The sequence below is a fragment of the Marmota monax genome, unplaced genomic scaffold (assembly GCF_021218885.2).
Source record: "Marmota monax isolate L192 unplaced genomic scaffold, Marmota_monax_Labrador192_F-V1.1 WCK01_AAM20220418_F8-fsc00055, whole genome shotgun sequence".
In the NCBI taxonomy this organism is placed as follows: Eukaryota; Metazoa; Chordata; class Mammalia; order Rodentia; family Sciuridae; genus Marmota; species Marmota monax.
In genome coordinates this window covers 4,625,393-4,646,478 of record NW_026695205.1, presented here as the reverse complement: position 1 = coordinate 4,646,478, position 21,086 = coordinate 4,625,393, and the positions used below count along the sequence as shown (strand labels likewise).

At 43.1% G+C, this 21,086-nt stretch overlaps 1 protein-coding gene across 1 annotated transcript in view; it reads left to right on the top strand.

The window, feature by feature from the left end:
- Tnn (tenascin N) overlaps positions 1 to 21,086 on the top strand; it is a 72,938-nt gene that overhangs the window by 21,000 nt on the left and 30,852 nt on the right. Inside the window, exons 7-11 of the mRNA XM_046430272.1 lie at positions 6,750 to 7,013; positions 9,974 to 10,237; positions 11,203 to 11,466; positions 12,498 to 12,761; positions 15,601 to 15,864. Of these exons, the coding sequence (XP_046286228.1) occupies positions 6,750 to 7,013; positions 9,974 to 10,237; positions 11,203 to 11,466; positions 12,498 to 12,761; positions 15,601 to 15,864 (1,320 nt within the window). The remainder of the gene's footprint in view (positions 1 to 6,749; positions 7,014 to 9,973; positions 10,238 to 11,202; positions 11,467 to 12,497; positions 12,762 to 15,600; positions 15,865 to 21,086) is intronic.

Sequence of the window (21,086 nt, the reverse complement as noted above, 5' to 3'; positions counted from 1 at the left end):
ACATTAAATGTAGGCCATTCTGCCTCTGAGTTCCTAGAGCATTTAATCACACGTGGCCTTGAATTCTCGTTAATCTTTAAGTATGCTATTCCAGCTAGAATATTAGCACCCAGGAAGTGTTTTTATTACCAATTATATCCTAAAAGCAGGATGGAATGTTTTATTGGACTGAAAAAATCTGTGTTGTGTGTTCTCTAATATAAAAAAGAAAAGTTCTTGTAACTTCTAAGGTCAGGAAACACTCTTGATCCTAGCTAGACTACTAATTAATTTAAGAGAAAAAGGAAACTGCTTTCTCCAAACATTTTGCCTCTCATGAGATGGAAAAAGGCACTGGAATTTAAGAATAGTATAAGCATGTACAAGGAGGAAAGGACACAACAGTTCAGGTATTTTCCACTTAACAAGTCACCCAGTGGAACTTGTTAAACCAAAACTCTTGAGACCAAAGGATTTCTAAATAAAAGCGTTTATTGAGTTGTTACAGCTGCTGGCCAGAAAGGACCAGGTCTTTGGACAAAATCCTGCAGCTACCAGCAGCAGGGTGAAGTAGCAATTGGAAATATATCTGTAGCACCTACAGCCAAGAGTAATTTTACAAAATTTAGGGAAGGAGAGCACAAGTTGTTTGCTTTGAACCCACGATGCCTGCTGATCAAAGGGGTAAATTATGCAAGGTGGGAGGGCTTGGAATAGGAGGGGAGTCTGCAAGCGGGGTACTGGTAGTTTCCACATTGGTTGGAGTTAACAGTTTGGAAAATTTATAAGTGAACAGTGAAATGTCCCTGGGCAGTAATGGGACTTAAGTCAAGATTTCAATATATTCCCAGTAATGTGAAAATCTCCTTGTGTGAATTTCACCCACAGCTGTTAATTGGTTAATTTCCCATAGCTCTTTTGACCATCCTCTGGACTTCTAATTATGTAGAGGACATCTCTGAGTTTTTCTTTTATCAAATGAATATCACAAAAAGGGACAGAGTTGACAGAAAATCCTCTCCCTATTAACATACTTTATGTGCAGAGAGAACCTTCTGGGAAGGTGTAGCTTTAGGTGGGCTGGCTTCCAGAGCAGCAAGCACAACCAGGCCAGTGACCTTAGAGGACTGTCCCTGTTTTTCTCCATCAGCCCCATAGCACACTTCACATGGAAGACAAGAAAAGCAGACAATTAACACAGAGGTGGTTGCCATTTTTTTTTTCATCTTCAGTTTCTGCATCTGTAAAATGAAGGGTAGGACTAAACCAATTTAAAGTCTTTTTTATGTCATGGTTATTCTTTTGATGATTTCTGTGATGCCTGCCTCCTTATAGTGAGCATGAAATAAAGCACGCTTGCTTTGTTCTGATTTCACAAGCTCCCAGGCACAGCGGAACCTGTTGTCTACGTATTCGCTTGTTAAAAGTTTTCTCAGAACTTTCTCCTTTAGATGCAATGAAATAGCAGTTTTGCTTCCCTTACTGTTTCACTTTTCACTCATTTCTAATGTTCCATTTGCATTGGCCTCCCTGCTTGATATTTTCTTTCCCAGACTCCTTCAGCGTTCCAAGATGAGCTCCTGTCCACTTTAGAACTCCTGTCTCTCACATAGCCACCCAGTGCAAACACCAGAGGCTGAAATATATTGACCGCCTCTTTCACTGGAGTGACTGCTCTATTATGATGGCTTCTGCATCTGTGAGGCTTCATGAGTATTATTTCTGGTCCTTATAATAGTATTGCAAAGTATTATTATTCCCGTCTTACTGATGGGAAAACTGAAGCCTATGTAGTTTTGGAGACTCAGGGTGAGCTAGTGAACAGCTGATCTGCCCCTGAACTCAGAGTCCCTAAAGACCAAGGTTGGTAAACTTTTCAGAAGCAAAGTTAGAGGGGAGCAGGAAAAGAAGTTGATCTTTCTGAGCACATTTTTCTATGAATAGCGCCTTTTGAATGATTTTTGTTGACACAATGAAAAGCCAGTCACAGAGGCCTTGAGCACAGGGAATGGCATACCTAGGTACTGTAGTCCAACTTTTCATAAATTCACCTTCAAATCAATGGTATAGGTCCTGGTCCTCTTCTCTGCCCCCAAACCTATATCCATAGATTTTACATTCTGGCTCTGCCCTTCCCTGCAACACAGTTGGAAGAGTCACAGGTGGCCACCATGAACAGGGAAACTGCTTTCTAGGTCTGTGGCTGTGTGAGCACTGGACATGTGCTACTGAGCATTTCAGCATAGGCCTAGGACAGCCAGTCCTTCCCAACTCCGTGAGAATCTTGACTTTCCTTATGAGAATGGGGCTACCAATTAGCCTGCCTCTTCTGTATATTCTGTATATTCAGTTATTAGGTCCCTTTGAGCTAGGGCTCTCTTTTATTCTAACTTACACATGCACTCAAAGGTGAGTCACCTATCAAGTCTTGTCAGTCTTGCCTTAAATCTTTCTGGCTTTAAACAACCTTGAGAAAGGTCTGTAGGGTGCTAGTGTCCATCAGGGGAGATGTTGCAGCCTGAGAAGGAAGGTGGGGCTGTGGTTCCAATACTCTGTCTTGTAGTTGAGGCAGCAGCTGTGACTCATTGATGATTTGGCCAGCTGGGACAGCTACTGGGAGACTTTGTTGCATGGAATCACCGTTTAATAACCCCCACATTCTTTCTTAGCAGATAGGGAGGCTTTGGTCTTGCAGCCTGCTGGCTTCTTCTAGCAATGTGGTGTGTTGTGAGGGGGGGGGCATCTCAGAGGTCTTTTTCCTATTCCTGTACCTCAGCATCTGATTATCATCCTGAGAATGGCCAAAGAGAACAACGTTGTGAAGAGCTTTCTTCTGGCTTAATTGTTAGGGAACTGAGAGAAAGGAAGTAGAAGTGGGCAGAGAGCCCTGAGTTCTAGCCTGGCTCTGCCTCCTACTGGCTACGTGAGCTTGGGAAGTTTCAGCTCCTCTCTGGGTTAAACTTCCAGGTCTCCTATAACCCACCATGATTTGATGCTGTTTACATTTCCTACTTTTCATAGCCAAGGGTCTTTTGTGGGGGGGCTCTACTGCATCTCTTGAGGGCTCTGGGACCATTGGGGGAATGGGGCTCCAGGGCTGGTTGCTGCCTGTGGGGATGTGGTAGATCTCTCATCACCCACAGGCAGCCCCGACCCCACCAAGCCATGGGCCTATGCTATGGGCCTAGGCAGTGTGGAAGGAGCACTGATCAGAGGCAGGGAGAGGAGGTGGAAGCCACTGCTGGGACCCTGGGGTGTGTGGATGTGGGTCACTTTGGAGAGGGTGAGGGCCATGGACTTCAAGGGTGTTCTCATTTTGGGTGGGCACTCAACCACTAAGCCATATCCCCAGCCCTATTTTGTATTTAATTTAGAGACAGGGTCTCACTGAGCTGCTAAGCTGAGGCTGGCTTTGAACTCGTGATTCTCCTGTCTCAGCCCCTCATGCCACTGGGATTACAAGCGTGCATCACAGTGCCTGGCTCAGGGTATTCTTGCACTCTTCTTCCTCCTCCCTTACTTTTCCATTCTCAGTTCTCTGCTGATTTCCCAGACTGAGATTTCACCTTTGGAGGGTGCTTATCCCTTCCCTAGCATGTGCAGAATTATTTATTGTATAGAAAGAGGCAACAGGGCTGGGAGAGTCCTCTACTATTTGCATGCTTCCTCCTGAACACCTCTTAGAGCCTGCTCCAGCCTCGTAAGACCTGGACATGGCCCCCTGGACATCAGTGCCAATTGCCCAATCTCATTCCATGAGGTCTGCTCTGCCGATGAGGTGTGCCCAGAGCCTGTTTCCCAGAGGCAAAAGGCCAAGACTATTTTCTCTCCTCAGTGTTCTCTTCAAATTATGATTTACTACTGCTGCTAGATTTTAGATATTACTAACCTTTCAGATCACACTTTGTTTTGTTTATGATTTATTATTAGTAGTGGTTCCATGAGAATAGACTTATGATAATGCTGCATGAGTTATAATGGTATAAAGTGGGAATGCATGGTCTGATAGAATTGGATTCAAATACCACTTAATATGTCTCCAAGCAACCGTTGGTCCCATCCCTCTTTCTACTTCCTAATGTGAACCTTTCCCTCCCCACTGCTGTAAATGGTCACTCCATTCTGCATATTGCTCAGGCCCCAAACCAACAAGTCATTCATTGTTCCCCACATCAATTCTGTCGGCAGATTCTGGCAGCTTTACCTTTGAAAACTCCCAAGCTGTCCTTTTTTCATGACCATTGTCACTGCGGCAATTGTCTGAACACCTGCCATCTTGCACACAAACGGTTAGTACAGCCTCCAGGTGGCGTCCACTCAACTTGCTATGGTCTGTACTCTTATCAGTAACTAGAAGAATCTTTTAGTAACAGAAGTCAGATCATATCATTCTTCTTTGCAAAACCCCAAATCTCATCTCAAAAATCTCATCTCACTCAGTAAGCCAAAGTCATTACAATGGCCTTCACGGCCGTCCACAGTCCACTCTTCCCCTCGCCTCACCGACCTTACCTCAGGCCACTTACTCTGTCCAATACCTGGTCCTCCTTGCTGTTCCCTGAACACAGGAAGCAGGGTCTATCAACTTATTGTTCCTACCTGGTAGTAAGTTCCCCCAGGATGTTTACGACTGGCTGCCTCATTTCATTTAGGTCTTTGTTCAAATGTGACCTTGTCAGTGAGAGAGATCTTCCCTGATTTCCTTGTCTAAAATCATGAAGACAATTTGTTCATCATTTACTTTCTTCCTTTTTGGTGCCGGAGGTTGAAGCCAGGGCCTTGCACACCCTGAGCACTTGCTCTGCCACTCAGCTATATCCCTCATCCGTGTTCCTTATCCTGTGGTCCCTTTACCTTGACTTGTTTGAATTCATAATGCTGTACTACTTGCTTGTTGCCTATCTCTTCCCTAGAGAGTGTACACTCATAAGACAGTCTAAATCTTGTTCATTGCTTGTATTAGTTCCCAAAGGCTTCTGGAACAACCTACCAAAACCTGGGTGGCTTAAAACAATAGAGATTTTTGTCTCTAGTTATGGAGACTAGGAGTCTGAAATCAAGGTGTCCCCAGGACAATGCTTACTCTGATGGTTGGAGAGGGGAACCCTCCTTTATCTTCTAGCCTCTGATGTTTATCGACAATGATTGTTCTGTGACTTATAGAAATATCCCTCAAGTCCTATGGAATTGGCTCCACCCTAATAACCTCATTTTAACTTGATTATCTCTGGAAAAACTCTATTTCTAACTAAGGTCATATTCTGAGGTCCTGGGGGATAGCACATCAATATATTTTGGGGAGTAGGGCTGGGGGAAGGGCACAGTTCCATCTGATGAATCCCTAGCTTCGAGGAAGCATTCAATGACTTTGTGGAATGAGTCTGACTACTAGCTGAGTGATCTTAAACAAGTTATCTAACCTTTCTGAGCCAGGCATGTACTTAGTGCTATAAGAGCAGTAGCTTTTATTCATTTTCCATGGGATAATCTGATAAATGCCTTGTATTTCTACCATGAGATTTGATAAAGTAATATATAAAAAGCACCTGGCACTTAGTATGCACTCAGTAAATGGCAGTTGACTTACTAAATGAAATCTGCACTGCTTCTGGTGATGGAACCTGTTTCATCTCTACACACAAATGAAACATTGCCCTTGTACTTGAGAAAGATATATTATAGCTAATAGTAAAAAATGAGACTATGTGAAGTTGTAACTTCTCTCTGGAGACTCTTTGGCCAAGAGATTAAAAGTAGCATGGGAGGAAGGAAAAATGCTTAGGTGTCTGAGAGTAAGAGCTGTTTTGTTTACTTACCCCCAAGATGCCAAAGTGCATTTGGGGGAGTTCTGGTGACATGCCTCAGATTTGCTCTGTGCAGCATCTTTATCAGGGACCTTGATGATGTGCTCAGATGGCTTACTTATAAATTTCTCCAATGACAAGAAGCTGGACAGGAAAGTAGCTATATTGGACAAAAGACTAAATTATAAATGGAATCTATAAGATAATAAGGGTCAATGTTGGGTTCAGGAAATGTATTACATGCAAAAAATGAGAATGGTGTGGCTTAACATGGAGCCTATTGATTTAAAAAAATTTTTTTAGTTGTAGATGGACACAGTACCTTTATTTACTTATGTTTATGTGGTGCTGAGGATCAAACCCAGTGCCTCACATGTGCTAGGCAAGTGCTCTACCACTGAGCCCCAGCCCCAGGCCATTATTGATTTTTGATGTGCATCAGAGTCATTTGAGAGTTTTGTATATTGACTTTTAAAACTAGAATGCCAAGGCTTATCTGAGATCTTCTGAAATGAAATCTCTGGTGGTGGTACTTAGGAGGCACCCAGTGTTTACAATGATCGAGAGCCCTTGAGTTAGTGAGAAAGATTAGGGATTTTCTAAGGCCACCAGCTCAGGACATGTTATTGGGAAGCACATATGTGTTGAAGACATGGGCTGCATCTTGTCTGGGTTGGTCCTTTTTGAATATAAACTTGATACCAGCAGAGATTTCTGATTCATTTATTGATGACTGCCACTGATTACATTCCCTGGCACTTAATGGATGTGCAATGAATTGTGGAACAAATGAACTCAGCTTAAAGCAGAGACCAGTGTCCACCTGTCACTGATGATGGAGAGACCCTCTTGCATGGTGTAGACTACAGAATGAGGTCACCCAGATTAACTAGATCTTAAAGCATCTGTGATCTTGGCCAGCCAAATGGGTTTTCTAATGTTTCTTTCTCATGCATTTTTATGAAGAAATTGATGGTCCAAGGAATGTGGTCACTGATCAAGTGACAGAAGACACAGCAGTTGTCTCCTGGGACCCTGTGAAGGCTGACATAGACAAGTACGTGGTTCGCTACATTTCCCCTGAGGGGGAGACCAAGGAGACGGCAGTACCCAAGCACCAGAGCAGCACTGTCCTGACTGGCCTGAAGCCGGGGGAGGCATACCAGGTGTATGTGTGGGCCGAGAGGGGCAACCAGGGCAGCAAGAAGGCCGACACCAAAGCCCTCACAGGTATGGAAGGCTGGGGAATGGCATGACTCCCCAGAGCAAGGGGAGGGTTCATGTTTGAATTAGGAGGTTGTTGCCACTTGGCATCAACTCTTTCATTAGCAGGGTAGAGGAAACTTGCAAAAGCAATTTTGAGTTTCATAATTAGAGAAATTTTTCCTTTTTAATTTTAAACTGAGAAGACCAGACTTTTATTTGATGCAGAAGGTCATTTATTTGGGCTGGAATTCTGTGTGCAACTCTCTCAAGAGGGTACCTTTTTCGTAATTTTCTTTTTTTTTTTTTTTGAATGTGAAAATTAAAGTGTTGGACTGACAGGAAATTTGGACACTTATCTCAGTTTGCAGTGACTGTGTGGGCAGTCTGCGTATAGTCTGGAGCTCTCTTGCAAACCATGGAAATGGAAATGGTTTGCATCCTGAGTCAACATTCCCCAAATGTGCCGATTCTGCCTTTAAACTGTAGGAACATAAGCATTGCCATTCTTCATCTGCTCATCCTGCTCAGCTTGGGCCTGCAGGTGTACTGAGACAGAGCGTGGCCATTCCATCTGGCTACACCCTCCTCTAGTCCCTCCCGGGATTCAGAGCAGCCTGACTGTGGTGCTCACTTGAGGTTCCAAAACACTCGACAGGACATCACGGGAAAAGGATTTGCTTATCGTGTGGGCCCTGTTCTGGGCAGTCGCTGAGCTGACTTTCAGAGAAGCAGGTACAAGTTAGGAGTATGGTTTTAGAGTGCGGCTGTCCAGATTTTAATCTCAGCTCTGCCATTTGCTAGCCAAGTAGCTTTGGGCAAATTATTTCACCTCTATTCCTCAGTTTCTTATCAGTAAAATGGTGCAAGAGAGTCTGCATCAGAGGTCGTTGGGAGGATTACATGAATTGCTTCATGTAAAATACCTGACATTTGGCAAGTGCTATGTAAATAACAGCAATAGTTATTTCTTAGAATTAATCAGCCTTTGGCCTTGGAATGTTTTGTGGTGCACAGCCTGCTGAATGGATGCTAGTGGGCCTCTGAGAGCCCCCTTCTTCTCCAGGGAGGAGAGAAGTGGACAGTAAAGACTGCAAGTTCTAAATCTGGTGAAAGTCAGGATCATCAGACTTTCTGTAAAGGATCAGATATAAATGTCTTTGGCTTTAGAGACACAGTTTCTGTGCAGCTACTCAGCTCTGCTGAGGAATGTGAAGACAGCCACAGACAACAACTGTGTTTCAGTGAGACTTTATAAAGATGCGCAGTGGGTCAGATTTGGCCTATGGGCTGTAGATTGCTGCCTCCTTGTCTGTTTACTCATGGCTGTCTATTTACTCAGATTTTGAACATTGTACAAAGAAAGCATGTGGATCAGCTCTTTTAAGAAAACAGAGGGTGGACAAGAGAAGAAACTCCTCTTTCCTCAGGTGGGGTGGTGTTAGTAAGCACCCCACAGTTGGGGATCCGCTGGAGTGTGACATTGCTGCTGGGTGGGGGGCATCAGGCATGGAGCTGGGCTCTGGGGGAGCCATGATAAAGGAACTGACTCACGCCTGGGAGTTGTTCACAAGTGAACAGCTAGAGGGCATTGCAGCCCGGGTTCTCACCAGCGGGGTCACAGAGAAACCCCGGCAGACTCTAGAGTAGGATTTGTAGAGAAGACAAGTGAAAAAGATCAAATACCCTGAGTTAGGTTCTAGAGGAAACACACAGCCCTGGAACTGTGGCGACCTATAAAAAGGATATCAACCACAGTCCAGGGTGGGATAGGGGTCATAGCAGGCTGTTGAAGGAGGTGACGACTGAACACAGCCTGGAAGGGCCGGTGGCAGTTAGAGGTGACAGCAGTGTGCTAAGAAGCTTCAGGTCAGGTAATCTCTGGGCTTGTGAAGGGGGCAGGTCTGTGAGGGGCTGCGTTGTGAAGAAGGCAGGAGTGGTAAAGCCAGCTCAGAGTCCCAGGAGCTAAGTCATCTGTCCTTACATGACAGCTGCCTGTGCTGCAGTCTGAACTCTGGTCCTTAAGGCCAGTCATGTTCCTTGGCCATGTACTCCCCTGAGCCAGTGTGCTAGGCTTGGCAAGTGCTGCCAGGCAGGTGTGAAATGCATTTGCTATCCCAGAGAGCCCAGCCTTTTGAGGAACTGTTGTTTAAACATGAAAATAAAGGCATCCTTTCTAACCATATAACAGTTACTTTGATTTTTAACTCTCTCTAGGGGTTTACATTTAGAGGAGAATGTGGTATTTCACATATAGTATTTACTATGCAATAGCTCCTATAGAATTCACCCCTGTCTGTGAGGTAGGCACTGACACTTCCCTCTTCCTAGAGGTTAGGTCACATAGAAACCCGGGAAGCTCCTACAAGTAAGAGTACTTTTATTAGCCCAGGCCTCAAATACCATCCCTTTAAAACTCTTCCGGTTCCTGGACACAGACATGCTGTTTAGATGGAAAGAACTAACAGCTCCTACATCCAGGATATTTTTCTTCCCCCAAACAAATGCAGAGAGTTATTGAAGTTATTGCTTACAAGAAGTTAGGAATAGGGGTGGGGTTGTGGCTTAGGGGTAGAGCGCTTGCCTAGCACGTGCGAGGCCCTGGGTTTGATCCTCAACACCACATAAAAATGAAACAATAAAATCAAAGGTATTGTGTACAACTAAAAGAAAGATATATATAAAGTTAGGAATAGAAAGAGTGTGCTATGTTAATACAGGGTAGAGGAGAAATCTGTATATGAAGACCAATTCTTTTCATCAAAAAGCAATTTATGGGGAAAGTGTATAGCACTGATCTGTATGTTGCTACTGTGCTTATTAAATGTGGGATCTCCGACTGCTTCCTTGCTTAAATCCTCCAACTCACTCAATTATTGGCATATAGCAGACTCTGAAGGTTACCGAGGTCCTCTTTTTGCCTGTGAATGTGCTGGCTTTTCAGGAACTAGAGGGTGGTAAAGTCTGCCTTCTTTTATATCTTAAAGAAATTGATGGCCCAGCTAACCTGGTGACTGACCGGGTGACGGAGAATACAATCACTGTCTCCTGGGACCCTGTGCAGGCTGCCATTGATAGGTATGTGGTAAACTACACCTCAGCTGATGGAGAGACCAGGGAGGTTCCAGTGGCCAAGGAGCAGAGCAGTACCGTCCTGAAGGGCCTGAGGCCAGGTGTGGAGTACACAGTCCACGTGTGGGCCCAGAAGGGGGACCGGGAGAGCAAGAAGGCCGACACTAAGGCCCCAACAGGTGAGTAGAGAAAAATGGCCCATTGGAATTGGATTCTGTACTTGTGGATTTGAGTGTGCATGGAACCAGGGACGAGAGACTACAACCGGAACCCTGAACCTGTAGGACAGTGAGCTCCAGGGTTGATGTCAGTGGGCTGCTCTTCTCTGACAAGTGATGAGCTGTTCATGAAGCCACTTGGTCAGGAGAAGCAAGCAGTAAAGTTGTGTTGTAGCACTGTTTTTAGCAGACTTAGGCAGGACACATAGATATGGTTATTGCAGGGATTGTGGTAATAATTTTACAATGCTTGCTGGTGAAGTAGGCCTTTGTGAAATGATAAATTAGGTGTCCCAACGCTCAGCAGATGTTTAATTGGCAGTCTATGTGTGCATATACCACTAAAGACATTCTTCCTTCCACGTCAGGGAGCTGGACACCCAAATTTGTAATAATCCTCCCTTTGAGAACCAGAGGGCTGCCTTCTCTCTGCGCTAATGTTCATACTTCTTTTTTCAGTCCTGGGGAGTGAACCTGGAGTGTTCTACCACTAAGCTACACCCCAATCATTTTATTTTTTATTTTGAGACTGGGTCTTGCTAAATTACCCAGGCTGGCCTTGACCTTGCCATCCTTCTGCCTCTGCTTCCCTAGTAGCTGCAATTATAGGTGGGCACTACCACTACTTTCTGACTTGACTCCCACCAGAGACTCACGGTGGGAGTCCTGTTGCCTTGTGCTAATAGCTCTGGAAGATGAAAGTCTCGGTGTTTGGGGCTGGGGTTGTGGCTCAGTGGTAGAGCGCTTGCCTAGCATGTGCGAGGCACTGGGTTTGATCCTTGGCACCACATAAAAATGAATAAATAAAATAAAGGTATAAAAAATGTTGTATCTGTTTTAATAAAAAAAAAATCTTGGTGCTGGGGGGACCAGTGGGTGTTCCTTCCACAACAGAGCTGAGGCTTTACCAAACATGTTCCTTCCAGACATTGACAGCCCCCAAAACTTGGTGACTGACCATGTGACAGAGAATACGGTCACTGTCTCCTGGGATCCTGTGCAGGCCACCATTGACAGGTACATAGTGAGCTACACCTCGGCTGATGGAGAGACCAGGGAGGTTCCTGTGGGGAAGGAGAAGACCAGCACCATCCTGACGGGCCTGAGGCCAGGCATGGAGTATGCGTTTCACGTGTGGGCCCAGAAGGGGACCCAGGAGAGCAGGAAGGCCGACACCAAGGCCCCCACAGGTAACCAGCTTGTGACACGCTGTGTCACTGTCCAGCTCATGGTCTGTGCGGCTGGGCTCCTTCTCTGACCTTGGCAGACAGGGCGGCTTCATGGACTAGGGTTCAGCACGCCTTCACACTAAATGGAGTACCTCTTACTTCCTTGAATGGCTTTCAGTCTTCACAGATTGATGGTTACTGTTAATGGTCCCCCATTCTTCCCCTGCCTGTGTACCTTTCTTGTTGTTAAAAAATTAAGTGTTTCTTGGTGAGGAGTAAATATGAAGAAACACAAGTAACCGTCATGCCAAGAGAGCAAGATTTGTGCATCCTGATCCTAAACCAACTTAAAAACAAAAACAAAAAACTTCCCACCTGTTTAAACCATTCTATGAAGCTTGCCCTTGTTTCTGCCTTCTGGAGGAATGTTCTAAGCAGAAATAATTACTGTGTTTTTCTAGTTAAAAATAAGACAGTGTCTAGTCCCCCAAATGTCCATTGTTTGGTAATGGAAGAGTGAGTTCCTGTGAAGCAGTTCACCTTCCTGTACCGTTGGCCACTCGCACACCAGCTGCCAGCTTCTCTCTGGCTTTCTTTCTTGGACTCTGACTACTGTCCTTTCAGCTTGCTAAGTGCAAATTCTGATACATTTGTGTTTGAAAGAGAGGCCAAAGGTCAGGAGGAGAGGCCAGGGGTCAGAAGGAAGAGGGCTAAAGAATCAGAAGAGAGGAGAGGTCGGGGCAGGAGCAGATGCAGGGGTCTTGGAATGTCTTGCTGGACTGTAACAATCACAGCTGATTTGGGCCTCTCAGGCAGGAAACAGAACCCAGCCCCTCTCCCTCTGGGGTGCCACTCATTTCACTGTCCTGGGCTGCCTCCTTGAGGACCCAAGAATTCAGCTGTGCAGACAAGGTCTGAGTCCATGACACAGGAGAAGGGAAGAACTTAGAAGAAGGCAAACCATGAGGACAAGAAACTGCCCCGGCCCAGCAAATCGGGCACACTGTCTGGTGCCTGTTAGAGTGTTTATTGATCAGCCCTTTTCCTCTTAGACATTGACAGCCCCAAAAACCTGGTGACTGACCAGGTGACGGAGTACACTGCCACTGTCTCCTGGGACCCCGTGGAGGCTGACATTGACAGGTATGTGGTGCGCTACACCTCTGCTGACGGAGAGACCAAGGAGGTTCCAGTGCGGAAGGATCAGAGCAGCACCGTCCTGAAGGGCCTGAAGCCAGGTGTGGAGTACATGGTCGATGTGTGGGCCCAGAAGGGGGCCCGGGAGAGCAGGAAGGCCAACACCAAGGCTCCCACAGGTAAGGGGCATCGCTCTTTGGCAATCTTACACCTTTTAGGCTAAGCCTGTGGGAGGATGTTTTTATTTATTTATTTTTATTTGTTCTTTTTAGATTTACATGACAGTAGAATGTATTTTGTCATGTTATACCCACAGGGAGGATATCTTCCCATTCTTGTGTTGGTACATGATGTACATGAGTTTCACTGGTCTTGTATTCATATGTGAACATATGAAAGTTATGTCTGATTCACTCTACTGTCTTTCCTATTCTCATGCTTACTTCCCTTCATTCCCCTTTGTCTAACCCAGTGAACTCTGTTCCATCCCCTCCGTTGTGTGTTAGCATCCACATATCAGAGAGAACATTCAGCCTTTGGGTTTTTGGGATTGCCTTATTTCACTGAGCATAATAGTCTCCAGTTCCATCTATATACTGGCAAGTACCATAATTTCATTTTATTTATAGCTGAGTAATATTTCATTGTGTATCGTACCACATTTTCTTTATCCATTCATCTGCTGAAGGGCACCAAGTTTGGTTCCCTCTTAGCTATTGTGAGTTGAGCTGCTATAAACATTGATGTGGCTGCATCACTTCAGTATGCTGATTTTAAATCCTTTGAGTATAGACAGAGGAGTGGGATAACTGAATCAAATGGTGGTTCCATTCCAGGTTTTCTAGGAACCTTTATACTGCTTTTCAGAGTGGTTGCACCAATTTGCAGTCCCACCAACAAAGTTTGAGTGAACCTTTTTCCAGTGGGAGGATGTTTGGTTTTCCTTGTCTAATATTGGCAGAAATCAGTAACATGTAGAAGACCTGGATGGCATACCTTTGTCATATTCTTCCCACCATCCTTCAGTGACTTTGAACACATTATCTTATAACAAAGACCGTGGATTCAGCCTCAAATTTGGGTTTCATAAAGATTAGTGGTGATTGGTCATGTCCACCCACTATACCTCCAATTGTGTATTTCCTTTCTGGTCTGTCATCAAAACACTTTCAGAAAGGTTAGAGATTTAAAGAAGACACATACTTTAGGATCTGCATGCTGGGTACCGTGGGAGATGGCTTTTGTTGTGCTCACTAGGGAACAAGGGAAGGTTATTGCTTTCTTAGTGGATAAATCCTGTTTTTGAATAGTTTTTACTAATTTGGGGATCCCACGGTTGTAATTATATGGGATAACAGTCCACAATTTTAGTGCTTTTCCAACTCTGTTTCTAATTTTTAAGAACAATCTTATTAAGATGAATTTACATATTATAAAATTTGCTCCTTAAAAATATACAATTTCAGGGGCTGGGGCTATGGCTTAGCGATATGGTAGAGCGATTGCCTTTGCGTGGAGGCACTGGGTTCGATCCTTAGCACCACATAAAAATAAATAAACAAAATGAAGGTATTGTGTCCATCTACAACTAATATATATAGTACAATTCGACAATGTTAGTGCATTCAGAGCTGTGCAGACACCACCACAGTCTGTTTCAGCACACATCACCAAAGAGAAACCTCATATCCATTGCCAATTGCTCCCTGTTCCCAGTCTTTGCAGCCCTAGATAACAGCTGCTAACTGTTCACACATCTCCCTGCCCTGAGCATTTCATATCCAGGGTAAACATAACACCTGGCTTGTGCCCAGCTTCCTTCCTGAAGCATGGTATTTTCCAGGTTCATCCATGTTGTAGCCTGCATAGGTACTTAATTTTGTTGTGAATTAATATTTAATTGTATGGATACATACATTTTATCCATCACCAACTATTGGATATTAGAGTTGTTTCCACCTTTAGCTATTTTGAATAATGATACTATGAACATCTGTGCACAAGGTTTTATGTGCACATATGTCTTCATTTCTATCAGGTGGGAACTTTCTAGACAATTTGCTAATCCTATCCTTTAATCTTTGAGGTACTACCAAACTATTTCTGAAGTGTTTGTGTCATTTTACATTCCCACCAGCAATGATTTATGGTTGTGTGTGTGTGTGTGCGTGTGTGTGTGTGTGTGTGTGTGTGAGTGAGAGAGAGAGAGAGAGAGAGAGAGAGAGAGAGAGAGAGACAGACACTAGGATTGAACCCAGGGCCTTGTGCATGTTAAAAAAGTACTCTACCACTGAGTTATATCCTCAGTCCTTTTAAAAAATATTTTGACACAGGGTCAAGTTACCAAGGCTGGCCTGAACTTGTGTTCCTCCTGCCTCAGTTTCCTGAGTAGCCAGTCATACCAGGTGTGCCACTGTGCCCACCTGAGCGTTATTTGTTGAAATAGTAGAACAGAAATTTGTTGAGATAGTAGAACAGGAATCAGACTTGCCCATTTTGCATCTGAGAATGCTCAAATATAGTGCAGTGCAGTATATCTACAGGTCACTCAGCTGATGTGATGATTCATGGTTTGATTCATAAAATATTCATGGATTATCAAGGTATAGGTATCCTCAAATCTGTTTAGTGAAAGGCCTGCATTTACAGATGAGGAATGTGAAGCACAGTCAGAGGCAGTGAGGGTCCTAGGCTATGGCTGGCTGAGGGCAGAGCTGGAGAAGACCCTTGGTCTTCTTCCTGCAGCCAGGGAGCTTCCTACCCCTCAGCTCAGCCTCAGGCTTGGACCAGAGCCCAGCCTCTCTCACTCTGGGGTGCTGCTCATTCTACTGTCCCGTGCTGCCTCCTTGAGGATTCAAGAATCCAGCTGTGCAGACAAGGTCTGTGTCTGTGACACCCCTAAAAACAAACATAGGAGAAGGGAAAACCATGAGAACAGGAAATTCCTCAGCCCAGCAAAATGGTCTCACTCTCTGGTGCCTGTTAGTAGTGTTTATTGATCAGCACTTTTCCTCTTAGACATTGACAGCCCTCAAAATCTGGTGACTGACCAGGTGACAGAGAACACTGCCACTGTCTCCTGGGACCCCGTGGAGGCTGACATTGACAGGTACGTGGTGCGCTACACCTCTGCTGACGGAGAGACCAAGGAATTTCTGGTTGGGAAGGATCAGAGCAGCACTGTCCTGACGGGCCTGAGGCCAGGGATGGAGTACGCTGTCCATGTGTGGGCCCAGAAGGGGACCCAGGAGAGCAAGAAGGCTTACACCAAATACCCCACAGGTAATGAATGCCATTCTTTGGGAACGTAACACTTGTTATGCTAAGCCTTTGGGAAGTTGAGTTTTCCTCCTCTGAAATTGGCAAAAGTCCATGATTTGTAGAAGACCTGAATGATAGACCTTTGTCATACTACTCACCTCATGCTTTAATGCTGTTTAACATGTTATCTCATTATAAGGAGCTTATCTATATTCAGTCTCATAGTTTGACTTCAGAAAGATTAATGATGATTAGTCATATTCACCTACTGTACCTCCAATTATGTGTTTCTTTTGTAGTTAACCTCAAAATACTTCTAGGAAGAGAAGAGATACAAAGAAGCCATACATGTTAGGATCTGTGAACTAGTTACATTAGGGAGATGGCTTTTGTGTTTGTCATATATAGCCTTTATAATGTTGAGATAGGTTTCTTCTATCCCTAGTTTCTTCAGTGTTTTTAGCATTTATGGGTGCTGAGTTTTGTCAAAGGCATTCTCTGTAACTATTGAGAAGACTATGTGATTTTTGTCCTTAATTATATTTATGTGGTAAATTACATTTATTGATTTGCATATATTAAACAATCCTTGCATCCCTGGGATAAAACCAACATAGTCATGATATATGATCTTAACATATTGTTAAATATGATTTGCTAATATTTAATTAAGGATTTTATCAGGGATATTGGTCTGTAGTTTTCTTTCCTTGATGTGCACTTATTTGTTTTTTTTTTAAAAAATATTTGTTTTAGTTGTAGATGGACACAATACTTTCATTTTGTTTATTTATTTATTTTTTAATGTGGTGCCAGAGATCGAACCCTGTGCCTCATTCATGCTAGGCAAGCACTCTACCACTGAGCCATAATCCCGGTCCAACTTATCTGGTTTTAATAGAGTGATATTGGCTTCATAGAATGAATTTGGATGTGTTCCAAAACTCTGTTTCATGGAATAATTTGAGAAAAATTGGTATTAGTCCTTCTTTTTTTAATTTTTTTTTTTTTAGTTGTTGATGGACCTTTATTTTATTCATTTATTTATATGTGGTGCTGAGAATTGAACCCAGTGCCTCACACGTGCTAGGCAAGTGCTCTACCACTGAGCCACAACTCCAGCCCCAGTGTTAGTTCTTCTTTAAATGTCTGGTAGACTTCAGCTGAAAATTCATCTGGTTCTGAGCTTTTCTTTTTTGGAAGACTTTTTATTACTGCTTCTATCTCATTGCTAGTTATTGTGTTGTAGGGACAGATGAGGCAAGGCACTGAAGATAGTAGGAAACAGTTTTATTTGGCTGCAGCCAGGTTCAGAGGGCATAGCTTTTGCTGTAATCAATTAATCCCCTGAACCCCGAGTTCAGGGAGTTTCAGAGTTTTATACCCAGCATGTAAAGGGAGGGACTCAGAAGTTCACAGTCTGTAAAAGTTCACGTAAAAGCCGCTTTTTCTTTCACTGTTTTGGGAAAGTTAACTCTTCATGGACAACACCTGAGAAGGGGAGAGCTTCTTCTTCCCTTCTTTCCTCCCCTGCCATGGAGTCCAGTTGGTAACTTATCTTAAAAATGTACACATCTCTGTGAAGCCCAGCTCAAGGCCAGAGCCTTGTTTGCACATTTCTACAAAGTACTATACTAGATATGTTCATGAAAAACTAGTAAGAGGTGTCCAGCACCTGGAGTGCTGGTATCTTCTCTGCCAGTGGCCAAGTAAAACAGGGTGACATGAAAATAGGAAGTTTATCTACATTGAACTCTTTTGCAGAGACTCTTTTGCTGACAGTCCTAATATCAGCCACGGTGAAGATTTCTGGAGAAGCCCAGTTAAAGACTTTTCAGCGGAAAAAGCGGGTGCCACTTCAATTGGTCTTTTTACGTTTTCTGTGTCCTCTTGATTCAGTTTTGGCAGTTCATATGTGTATAGAAAGGTGTCCATTTCTTCCAGGTTTTCCAATTTATTTGGAGTATAAATTTTCAGAATAGTCCCATATTTTCAAAATAGCCTCCTTTTACATCTCTAATTTTATTAATTTGGGTCTTCTCACTTTTCCTTTGGTTAGTTTGGCAAAGGGCTTATCAATCACGTTTATTTTTTCGAAGAACCAATGTTTATTCCATTGATCCTTTGTATTTTTTTTTCTCAAAATTTTTTTTTAATTTTAGCTCATCGATTTCCTTCCTTCTACAGATTTTGGAAGTGGTTTGTTCCTATGTTTCAAGGAGCTTGAGATGCAGCATTAGGTAGTTTATTTGGGATTGTTCTTATTTTCCTATATTGGCACTCATAGTTATAAATCTTTCTCTCACCTTCATAATGTTGCAGACATTCTGGCATGTTGTATCGCTATTTTCCTATTCTCATTTGATTCTAAGAATTTTAAAATTTCTCCCCTGATTTCTTATATCATTTACTCATTATTCAAAATGATGTATTGTTAAAATAAAACTAAAAGATAAAAAAGTATATTGTTCACAGCTAGGGGTGTAGCTCATTGGTAGAGCTTATTCAGCTGTTTTGGATGAAATATTCTACAGATGTATGTTAAGTCCATTTGCTTTATATTATTGGTCAGATCCAAAGAGTCTTTATTAAGTTTATGTCTGGATAACCTATCTATTGGTGAGAGAGGTATGTTGATATCACCCAGTATTATTGTATTGGGGTCTACTTGAGTCTTTGAATAGTATTCGCTTTAAGTAATTAGGTGCACCAATGTTTTGTGTATAAATATTTACTATTTTTATATCTTCTTATTGGATTATTCCCTTTACCTGTATGAAGTGATTAATTTTGGCTTAAAAATTTGATTTGTCAGGCATGAGATTAGCTACTCTGCTTGTTTGGGGCTCCATTTGCATGGGATGTCAATTTCTATCCTTTAAATTTCAGCCAGGGGCTGTTTTTGCTTGTAGGGTGAGTCTCTGGCAAATAGTTCAGTCTGGTTTTTAAAAATCTATTCTGCCAGCCTATGTATTTTAACCAATGTTATTATAGATATATTTATTAATTCCTGCCATTTTGATTTATTGATAATGTTTAATTTGGTTCTATTTTCTTAGCTACTCCATAAATAAGATTTGTTCATTTGTGTGTGCACTCTGTTTTTAATTTTATTTAAAAAATTTCTCTGTGTGAGATATTTATTTAAGTATTTTCTGTAGTGCTGGCTTAGTAGTCATTAATTCTTTTAGTTTCTTCTTATATTTAAAGTTTTTTATTTCTTATTTGATTCACAGGTGTTATCCACAGGCTTTGTGTTAATTCTCTCTGTTTTTGTTATAGGAATGCATGTCCTTAAGTGGGACCTGAGGACACCCATAGTATTCCTACTTGGGGTCTGGTTGTTAGTTTGGGGGTTTTTGTCTCTTCTATTCTTTGTATTAAAGTATTACTGAAGTTTGGGTGTGGTAGTTTATGTGTGGAGCAAATTGTACTGTCTCTTGGCTAGGTATAGTTCAGAAGCAGAGTTTCTACCCTGTGAACTTGTAGTGCCCTCTAGTTTCCTAGCACTTCACATAAAAGGGGAAAATATATAGAGCATTAAAAAACATTACATACTCTGTGCCTACTATGAAATCTACAGCACTAATTATCACAAAAACAGGAATGGCTGGGTTAGCAGCTGACAAGAGCAAAAACAGTAAATAGCCCTGGACTAGATCTGGCATTAAACAGCAGGTGTCGACTACGCTGCCCACAGGACAATGACTGCAACACCATGAACAGGGAGGGCGGAGCTATATACAACAATTAGTTCTGAGAGATTATAAAAATATAGTTCATTAAAAGAAAGAAATTATGATAGAAAGGTAAAAGAAATTTTAAAATGTTCAAGATGTGAACAGAGAGAATGCAGAAGATATGTAGCAAGTAATGACTATAAAGAAGAAGGAAAACAACAACAACAACAGAAAACAAAGATTGAGACAAAAAGGAACAAGAGAAACAAGTAAAAATAATAAACAAGAATCCCTAACTCTCATAAGACAAGGAAAAATAACTATCATTAAAAAATTGCCAAGAATGAGAAAAAAAGAAAGAAATATAACCATTACCAATATATATCCATGACCAATCAGCATAGCAAGAACACACACACACATACACACAATAAAAAAGGAAAAGGGATAAAGATTCTTAGAAAAAAATGAAAGAATTGTCTCCACTGAAGTGGTCATAACTGTTGATGAGGATGGATGGTCACTGCTCATCCCTGAGGGTCAGTCCTTCTTTCTGTTTCTTCTTGTGTTATGTACAGAGAGAAAGAGACACATGAGAGACAGAGACACAGAGAAAGGGCTGGGGAAACAGTTCAGTTGGTAGAAAGCTTGCCTCTCATGCACAAGGCCCTGGGTTCAATCCCCAGTACCACAAAAAGAAAAAAAGAAAAAAAAATACAAAGAAAGAGCTAGGGCTGGCAGTTGCTAACCGCTTCCTTTTTAGAAATGTTCACCAAGTTTCCAGCTAGAGTGGCTCTAAACTGAAGCTGGTTGAGATAGCTCCCAGTTTCCCTTCTCACCAGTATAAGGTAGGATGGAATGGGAAGTACGTCGGTTGAGTGTTGTCTGCCCAGACCAGATGGATGCACTCCCAGGGTGAGGCTGCTTAAAGTTCTAACAGGGGAGTTCTGGTGGCTGGGGCTTACGTCTAAATGGGCCTTAGGGACTTTGTTGGGTGTTGTCTTCTCTGGAGAGGTTAGATCAACCCACTTCTAGGGCCAGATTCAGATCTCTGCTGGGAGTCTGGATCACCTCATGGAGCAGGGGAGCCAACCCTCCAAAGCTCTCACACACTTCGCTGGCCATGGATATGGTCTTCCAAGGCTGTGAGAGTAATCATGCCCACCAGTTCAGCTTCCCAACCCTGTTCAGCTGGTCATGTGAGCTGCCCGACTCAAAGGGAAAGTGGGTTTCCCTCCCCGTGGGATTTCTGATTTGGATCCCCCTGGGCACCATCTTCTCTGTGTCTGTTTCACGTACATTCTGCCAGGTCCACCCTAGGCCACAGACAGGTGCTCTCCAGGGCAGCATGGCAGAGTTTGCTGTGATCTCCTGGTTCCTGCAGCAGCAAGCTGCAGCATGGTTGCCTCAAGGTGGCCCCCACCTCAGCCCTCTGCAGCCAGTTGAGAAAGAGAGGACTTTTCAAACCCTAGCTCCCGTGCAGCCTCTGAATCAGGCAATTTCAGGCCACTTGTCTAATCTGTCGGTTTTCCCTCCTCACATCTGTTCACTGTGTTTATTTCT